Genomic DNA, 10,199 nt, shown 5'->3' on the forward strand with positions numbered 1-10,199 from the left:
CTCTTGGTTATTGACAAGGTAGCACAATATTTATACACTACTAGTGTAGCAACAATAGGCAAATTAACACATCAGCATGGTTATAGAACTTTCTCGAGGATGAAGATCTCCTTATAAGGGGGTTGTTTATTAGTTAGGAAGTAGACATAACAACGCCCTAACCACAGCCCTTTTTATCTCTTGAGAAACACATTTCAAGCAATTATCAAAACCCAAACAGTCATCTCGTACTAGAACATACTGTGTTACACAACATCACATGATTCTCTTTAACCCGGTAGATGCCAGCCTGGGTGGTGGCTGCCTCTTCAGGGTATCTATCTATCTATCTATCTATCTATCTATCTATCTATATATATATATATATATATATATATATATATATATATATATATATATATATATATATAAATAAACTAATAATATATAAGCTAATAAACTTGCATTTGTTTGAATTTTAGCACGAGTGATACAGCGTGAAGATGGCAGCTGGATCTAGAGCCGTAACAGCAGAGGAAATCTCCAGAAATATACAGACAAACAGAAATATTACCATTTCAATTGAAAACAGCTGTGATTTCTGTCTAACAAACCCAAGGTAAGTGATCATAATCCTACTTTTTGTTGACCCCAAAGGCTGTTTGGCATTTTTTTAATTTTCACTGAAGAATTATTTTTATATAAATACTGAATTTTTAAAAAGCTGTTCTGCAGGGAATCCAAATGGAGTTATTTGTCATTATCAGTCCTATAATTACACAGAATAAATAACATTGCCTGCTTTGAAAATGAAAACGGTTTATTCTTGGTAATGCATTCATTTGATACACAGTGGAATATATGCATGAAATCTACAGAATGTAACAACTCTTGCTCAGAAGTACAGAAAAAATGATACAAAACCAAACCCTAACAAACCAAAAAAACAACATTAAACCTATACTATATCTGCACTGTAAGCTTTTGCTTAAGAAGTTCTGTTAGCAAATTGGATAAACTGAGGGTTCCTCTCTGTTAGAACTTAAGAACATGTACGAGTGAGAGGAAGCTATTCAGCACACACACAGGTGTCCAGTTCCCAGTAGCTGATAGATTTCAAAACTTTGTTGAATTGGGTCTTGAAGGATCCAAGTGATTCAGCATCAACAACATGACCACCGGTACAGGGAACCTGGATTCTGAGCTGCGCTTAAAAGTATTAGTTAGTGTATAACTTTGTCAACTCCTTTTAAGATTTTAAAGACTTCTGCCCATCTTCTAATTCTTCTTTGTTCCAGGCTAAATAGATTCAGTTCTTTCAGCCTGTTTTCAAGGCTCATTCCTCTAAACCATGCTGGGATTAATCTCTTCACTGGACTCTCTCCAGGGCCACAGTGTCCCTCTGGTACTGTGGTGACCACAACTGGACACAGTCCTCTAAGTGAAAGCTCACTAGTGCATTATACAACCAAATCATAACCTCCTTTGATTTAGTCGTTAGTCACATTTTGTAAAGCTGTCATCTAAAATAATATCCATGTAGATGAAATCTAAAGACTTCAGCCTTTCGAGTGATGTATTGGATTAGCAAACTACTGAATTTTATAATGATGTGGGAGCACACAAAGTTACACACCTGTATTAATTTCACCTATTGCCAGCATGGTATGTACACAGGTACCATTTTTATAGGACTATTAAAGCACTTTGCATTTGGTTTTACTGAGTTTCATCACAATCAGGCCCATATAGTAGATTTAATTCAATCCTGCTAGATTAGCCAGCTGCAGTTTCATTTTTATTGCATTATTTAAAATAAATATGCTATATATTGAAACACATACATGTACTGCAACACAAAGACTGGGTTCCCTTAGACATGGCTGTATTGGGCTCTGCATTGCTTCAGTCTCTCAGGCTCCTGATTTGATTTGGTAGGATGATATGCAAACTGTGAATCTACAAACCAATCCTGAATCGTTCTGTCCATCTATCCAATAGAATTGTGGATTGCATCTGTCCCCAGGTCCTACAGCACTTCATCAGTCAGTTCTCTATTAAACCTGGAATCGAATGGCCCACCAGTACCTATGTTATGAGCAGGCATTGCTGCAACATACCTTGGAAATGTTGTTACAGTTTAGCCAATCTAATCTAATCAGTCATATTTAATACAAGGACACTCAGGGCAGCAGTGTGGCGTAGTGGTTAGGGCTCTGGACTCTTGACCGGAGGGTTGTGGGTTCAATCCCTGGTAGGCGACACTGCTGCTGTACCTTTGAGCAAGGTACTTTACCTAAATTGCTCCAGTAAGTATAAATGGGTAATTGTATGTAAAAATAATGTGATATCTTGTAACAATTGTAAGTTGCCATCTGCTAAGAAATAAATAATAGTAACAAGGCAGTTAATGTTTGTAGTCAATGGTACCCATAATATTCCAGCTGCTTTATGCATGGATTACATTGCTTAAATAAAAATAAAGTGCCAGTTATAACAAATTCAAGTTAAAAGCAGCTTCTCCCATTCTTACTGCCCATTCAGAAATGACTGTTACAGAATGTATCTTTGTTAGGAGCTCAGGGTTCCCCAGTAAACAGGGACAGGTACACAGGTACTCTAGCAGTACAGATCTTGGCTTGTTAGATACAGGTCCCTTGTATGATCATTGTAATGATGTTCTTTTTTTCATCAGGATTTACACTTTCAGTGGATATAATTTAAATCCTCCTCAGCCAACCATCAATGCAAAAACCACGGCCGTCTGTTCCTTCAGCAAAACCAGTTATACAGCACGTGGAAGTGTGGGCGTCTTAACCTACGATGTCATCAAGAACAATGATGCTGTTGAATGCATTGCCATGATGTTTTCTGTACCATTTGATTACAATTGGTATAAAAACTGGTTCGCTATAGGGTCTTTTAGTGTTGGAAAAACCTGTGATCATGCCTTATACAATCGAATGTATCACAAGGGGGAGGATGGTTTCATCAGAAGACAAGCAACAGATGGGATCATAGAGTTTACTGGGAAAGCTGTTGTAATAAAAGCCACAATGTCTGCCGCCGGCAGGTCAATAATGAAAATTGAAGTGTGGAACAAACGTACATGTGCTTGAGAAATACTGTGCTTGCTTTTCATTGACTGCCTGATATTTGCATGCATGAAATCATTCTACTCAGCTATTGCGAAACAGTCATATAGTGAGCACTAGATGCATTATACTTTTTATACTGTATAAAAGCATTTATCAACATGTATAACAAACTATGGATTGTGTTGCAGCTGTTGATATAAATGAACACTGTACTGTATGTACACTTCTAGCCTGTCAGCTTTTGGCGGGCTTGAGGTGAGATGGTTTGTGTTTTTCTCTGTCCAATCTCAATTAGCAAACTCAATAAAAGGTATTTTTCTTCCAAAGAGATGAAGCTTAAACTAACTGAAACACTTGAACAATGTACATGAATTTTCTGTTTAACTGCTAACCCTATTTCCATGAACAGTTCTTACTTATTAAACTTGCATTAATAAAGTGATTTGTTTGTTTCATTGTATACAGCTGGAGGGGTAGGGAATTACCTTTGGAAAAGTATAAGTGAAATGTATAGAAATCAACATGTTTGCAGTTCAAATTATTATTTATTTATTAGCAGACGCCCTTATCCAGGGCGACTTACAATTGTTACAACATATCACATTATACAGATATCACATTATTTTACATACAATTACCCATTTATACAGCTGGGATTTTACTGGAGCAATCTAGGTAAAGTACCTTGCTTAAGGGTACAGCAGCAGTGTCCCCCACTGGGGATTGAACCCACAACCCTCCGGTCAAGAGTCCAGAGCCCTAACCACTACTCCACACTGCTGCCAAATCTATGGAAGGGATTTAAAGTTTGATATTGAGTACTTTGTCACTAAGTAATAAGGGGAAGTCCAGTTCTGCAAAATGAAAGCAGGTTGCTTGGCAATGGCTGCCTCGGCTGAGTATATGAAATGCATGTGATTAAAGGTGTGAGCAATGCAGGTAAAAAAAGCAAGCTGGGGTCAAGAAGGAAAGAACAGGAGTGACCAGAATACTGCAGTCAACTAATCAGTAAGAGAAACAGGTTAAAAAGCACGCAGGCTGTGTGATAGCTGGGTATACATTATTATTATTATTATAAGGTGACTTGCAGGTGTTACAGGGCAGTAATGTACTCAGGTCAGGCAAAAGAAAAGAAAGTACATGCAACACAAAATGATGAGAATTATACAACTGCTGAAAGTATGTCACTTTTGCATTCAATGCCACTTTGTGAATCTTGCATTCATTCTAATTCATTGACAGAATGACTGGTTGAATAATTCAACAAGATATAAAGAGCCATGGGAACATTACAATTGAAATCAGAGGTGATCTGAACTGCCCACAAGAAACTTAAACTCGGCACATATACTGTATTTTTTTTTTCTTCTAAACTCAGTGACTTAGGCTGGCGGTTGTCATGCTGCTGAAGTATAAATTTGATAAATTACAGGAATTTTAAATATTTTATTTATTAAGCCGATAATCACGATTATCGTAATACTTTACAGACGATAATAGACAGCTGAATATGTTATTATCGTCCAACCCGACTCTACAGTCATGACTGTGTGACGTTGTCATGCGAATACATCATGAAACAGCAAAAGGGCGTCCTTGTGGCAGCTTGACTTTAAGGGCAGGGTCAATCGCTTTCTGTAAAAACCCATGTAAACCGGAGCAGGAAGCGTGCTTGTGGCTCACAAGGTTTCAGCAGTCAAGGTCCTGTTCTTCTGACTTAATATCACGTAATCTCCAGCAGAAAGACCGTACAAAACACACACACACAAAATGTACATTTATGGACTACTTTAACACTAAAACCACTGATGGCAGTCATTATCATGGTACATTTTAAACATAAGAAAGTTTACAAACGAGAGGAGGTCATTCAGCCCATCTTGCTCGTTTGGTTGTTAGTAGCTTATTGATCCCAGAATCTCATCAAGCAGCTTCTTGAAGGATCCCAGGGTGTCAGCTTCAACAACATTACTGGGGAGTTGGTTCCAGACCCTCACAATTCTCTGTGTAATAAAGTGCCTCCTATTTTCTGTTCTGAATGCCCCTTTATCTAATCTCCATTTGTGACCCCTGGTCTTTGTTTCTTTTTTCAGGTCAAAAAAGTCCCCTGGGTCGACATTGTCAATACCTTTTAGGATTTTTAATGTTTGAATCAGATCACTCCATAGTCTTCTTTGTTCAAGACTGAATAGATTCAATTCTTTTAGCCTGTCTGCATATGACATACCTTTTAAACCAAGGATAATTCTGGTTGCTCTTCTTTGCACTCTTTCTAGAGCATCAATATCAATTTTTGTAACAAGGTGACCAGAACTGAACACAATATTCTAGGTGAGGTCTTACTAATGCATTGTAAAGTTCTAACATTACTTCCCTTATTTAATTTCAACACTTCTCACAATACATCCGAGCATCTTGTTGGCTGTTGACCTCATCAATATTAAAATGAAAAGACAAACTATCGGATACAACTCAAAAGTTTTATTCAAGCACATCGTATCAAACATCTGCACAGCCGAAATGCTGTATTTAAATGAACAATTAAGCATAAAATGGTTTATTTTCTAACTTGCCACATATAAAGCACTAGTTACTTAAAAAAAATGAAAAACTATAATAAAATAAATATTTCAAAATAAACTAGTGTGTAAACAGGTATATGCACTACATAATTGTAAAAACAAAAGTAGTTTTTAATCTAAAACGAAAGTAACATGTGATTTATCTTGTGTGTCACTTGCAGCACAGAATCCAGGTTGAGCTGCTGCAGCTTTGCAGTTTTTTGATCGAAATGTTTCTGCCGAAGTGCTGTGACTAGCTTCAAGATGAAATCTCTCCTACCTTGTACAAAAAGATGAATTGATGACAGCCATGTCCACTAGAGATAACAGCTTGTATGTGTGTGTGTGTATATATATATATATATATGCACCACTCAGGTTCGTTGCCCCGTTAAAAAACTGACCCAGGACACAGGAGTTTTCCAGCGCTGACGCGCTATTTTTTCTTTAATAAAAACCAAACACCTAGCTCCTTCGGAGCGCTTACTACACAGTATGCTGGTCCCTGACTAGCTTGCAAGACGGCTATGCCGTTTACCTGGCATACCCAAAAACAAAAACCACACAGTTTTAACACAAGACTTACTTTTCCAGTTGACTGCTTGGACACAGAACACACCACCCGTCTCCTTCTACACAGCAGCCCTGAGCAGACTGACTGCACCTCTTAAATACCCCGCACCTGGTCCTAATTTACAATCACTACCAGGTGCAGGGGATAATTAACTATAAAACAATTAAATTAAACAAACAAATGTGCCTACGCACATGTTTTTTCTGCAGGGAGGATTTAACCCACTCCCCGCTGTCTTACAATATATATATTGTAACCAGCCGGCACTCACTGTCGTTCGTTTGCCCCTTTAAAAGCAGGCCCAGGACACAGGAAATGGAGTTTTAAGTGCAGTGGCGCTATTTTTAATAAATAAAACACAAACAAAATAAACACCTAGCTCCTTGTTGGAGCACTGACTATACAGACAGGTCCCTGACTAGCTTGCAGGATGGTTAAGCCGTTTACCTGCCAAACAAACACACCAAACCACACAGGTTTAACACAAAAACAAAAAAGTTTTCACACTACCTTTTCTTTGTACACTTGAGCACACAGTCAAGCCGGCTTCCATACACACCAGCAGCCCTAAACAGACTGGCTGCTTCGTTTAAATACCCTGCACCTGGCTCTAATTCACAATGATAGCCAGGTGCAGGGGATAATTACTAATAAAACAATTAACAAAACTATTAAATTCAATCCATGTTCATTTGCACATGGTTTTCATGCAGGGAGGATATTAACCCCCTCCCTGCTGTGTTACAATATATATATATATATATATATATATATATATATATATATATATATATATATATATATATATATATATATATATATATATATAAAGAAATTGAATATTGTAGGTTATATTCAAAATAAAAACATGTATTGTAAAAGGCGGTTCTAGTGTTAATGAAATGTAACTTTTGACTTTTAAGATCCTTTATTAAATCACTGCAATTAAAATCCATTCAATAACAATAAGGTAAAACACGATTAAGATACTTGCTGGCACCAGGGGTCAGCTGAAACCACCCCAGCGCATCAGCATAAAATCCTAAAAAACAACAACATGCTCTCCTTTAAAAACAGATTTTGACCAAATAAAAGGATCATAAAATGTAAATAAAACAAAAATAGCCAATATTTAAAAAAAACCTAAACAGTGTTTTCCTGTAAAAACAGATTAATATTAAAGTAATAAAAACACTGTAAAACAATAAAACAAAATATAAATTAAAACTAGAAGTTAAACAGCAGCTCTCCCTCCTCACTCAATGAGCACAAGACGTCTCCCACACACCACCTCTCCTGAAAGCCCTCCAGGTTACTGACCATTTTAAAATAATTAAAATCCACCATTACCCAGCTGATTGCTAAAATACGAAACAATCGGACAACGTCCGTTAGTCCTGCCTCTAAAATCTGAATTTTCCTGGATTTTAAAATGGCCATTTTTGTCTGCCCTGAAATAAAGTTAATTAAAACACTCCTATTCCTTGATTTAAAACTATAGGGGAACCCAAAAATAAAAATCTCCTTGCTAAAAGTCACCCCAAAAGCTTGCAGGAGCCCCTGCAGGAAGTGAAAGAACGACCCCAGCCTGACACAATCACTGAAGGTGTGGAACACTGTCTCCTCCTCCCCACAGAAGCAGCACTCCACACTGATGCTGGGGTCCACTCTGTGGAGGAACCGTCCCGTAGACACGGCACAATGCAGAATCCTCCACTGCAGGTCCCCTACTCTTTTAGTTAAGGGCAGTTTGTACAACACCCTCCACACTGGCTCTCTTTCTTCTACTACCTGTAAATGGCTTATCCACTTTGTGTCTACAAGCCCTTTTTGCTGCTTGGACTGGACTGTTTTAACATGCAGCTCATATAGTTTTTTCCCCTCTCCTACGTGGAGAGCTATATTTTTTACTCTCTCCACTTTCCCTATTCTCGCTCCTTCCCCGCCCTCTTCCTCACCTAAACCTGGGGATAAAAAAATTATAGAGAAAAAGGGGTCCCCCTCCCTGATCTGACCCCCCAGCTAGCCCCTCCCTCAAAGTCTCCTTGAGTTTTGGGGGGAGAGAGTTCCTCAGCTCATTAATCATTCTCTCAGCCAGCCTCTTCGAGCACCAGCCCAGCCGCCCGGCCAGCTGAGCTGCTGAGTTCCAACAGGGGTGGCCTGACACGATCAGGTGGGCCAGTCGGGTTACACCGGCCTTGACAAAACTGGCACACAGCAAAACTGTCACTGACCGCTCCTCCCTCTCCACTCTTACTGTCTGCCACATTTTAAAAACATTAACATAAAAAGAGGGGAGACCTGACTTACCTAACCTGGAAAAATCAATTAAGAACAGGCTCCGATCTAACCCCGTTCCTTCTACTCTTCTCAGAAAATAAAAGGCTATCTCTCTCCAGTGAGCACCTTCCTCAGCATACAGGAGCCTTTTCACTGCCTGCAGTTTGAAGGCTGCCACCCTGCTGGCAATGCTGACCAGGCCTTGTCTCCCTTCATCAGTGGGGAGGTACAGAACTGCCAGCCTCAGCCAGTGTCTCCCGCTCCAGAAGAAATCCAGCAATATCCTCTGAATCTCCTCTACCATTCCCCATGGAGGGTCCAGACACGCCAGCTTGTGCCATAACATCGAGGCCACCAAATTATTGATGACCAGGACCCTCCCCTTGAATGACAGCTGAGCCAGCAGCCCCTGCCAGCTGTGCAGCCGCCCCCTCACCTTATACACCAGGCCCTCCCAGTTCCTCTGCATGAACAGCTCTGTCCCAAAGAACACCCTCAGCACCTTAATCCCAGTCCTGTCCCACTGCAGGGCCTGAGGCAATGTGGGGGGCCCCCCCTCCTGCCAACCGCCTGACAGGAAGGTGTTGCATTTTGCCCAGTTTATCTGTGCTGACGATGCTCTCTGAAACACTGCCAAGCTCTCCTTCAGAGCCTGGACGTCCCCATCACTACATACAAACACGTTCACATCATTAGCGTAGGCCGATACTTTCACAGAGACAGGGACGGGTGAGGCAGGCACTGCCCAGCCAGACAACCTGCCCCTCAGAAGATGCAACAGTGGCTCTATAGTTAATGAATACAGCATGCCAGACAGAGAGCAGCCCTGTCGAATGCCCCTGCTCACAGAGAAAGATTTGCTCAACCCATTATTAATCTTTAAAACACTAAAAACATTCGAGTATAAAAGCTCTATGTAGTGTGACAGAGAGCGAATGAGTCTTGGTGTTAGATCTCCCTCTCGACCTGTGAGGGCACGGTGCACGAGGAACAGAGTACCCTTAATGAAATGGCACGACAATTTATTCCGTAGGGTAGATGGAAGTCGGTCATTTCGGAAGGGGGCGGAGCCACGGCACCCGAGCTCAGTGACCCGGGCGGTAAGCGGCGTGGCATCCGAGGACTGGAGGAGCGGATGCGCTCGTTAACCTCGGGGTCATGGGCGAGGGTATAAATAGGGGGCATGGCTTGAGTGATCTGTTCCTTTGTATATGGTTAAACGAACTAACCGAGAAGGAGCCCGTAGAGTGAAGAAACTGTGAGTGTTTTCGTGTCTGTGTCTAAAACCCTGTGTGTCTTGTGTGTTATTTAGCCACTGAGGAATACTGAGCACGATCCGGAGCTGCAGCCGCAGGCCAGCGACAAACCCGGACTTCACCGTTTCACTCTTTGCACTACCAGAACTGTCTTTTGTTTTCACCACTAGCACTTGAATCACGCACTGTCTTTGTGTTTGTGTTTTGTGTGGGTGACTGAACGGGACTTTTGGGGTTACGGGTCAAACCCGTGGATTACAAACAGAAGTGATACACGCCGCTGTATCACTTCCAACACTATTATTATTTGCAGGTTTGCCTTAAGGCTCTGGACATTTATTAAATTAAATAAACACCCTTGCACCTGTACCAACGTTGTCTGTGTGATTATTCTGCACTGCACTCACCTGCACGTCTTTACCACTTTGCCACAAGGAAATAAAAACAGGGC

At 40.5% G+C, this 10,199-nt stretch overlaps 1 protein-coding gene across 1 annotated transcript; it reads left to right on the forward strand.

The window, feature by feature from the left end:
* The first annotated feature begins 225 nt into the window (after positions 1-225).
* LOC117395363 (uncharacterized) lies at positions 226-3,519 on the forward strand. Its single transcript, XM_059006173.1, has 3 exons — positions 226-313; positions 462-598; positions 2,675-3,519. Exons 2-3 carry the CDS (start codon positions 483-485, stop codon positions 3,096-3,098), a joined length of 540 nt encoding a protein of 179 aa, XP_058862156.1. The 5' UTR covers positions 226-313; positions 462-482; the 3' UTR covers positions 3,099-3,519.
* The last annotated feature ends 6,680 nt before the right edge of the window (positions 3,520-10,199 follow it).

The sequence above is a fragment of the Acipenser ruthenus genome, chromosome 32, assembly GCF_902713425.1.
Source record: "Acipenser ruthenus chromosome 32, fAciRut3.2 maternal haplotype, whole genome shotgun sequence".
Taxonomy (NCBI): domain Eukaryota; kingdom Metazoa; phylum Chordata; class Actinopteri; order Acipenseriformes; family Acipenseridae; genus Acipenser; species Acipenser ruthenus.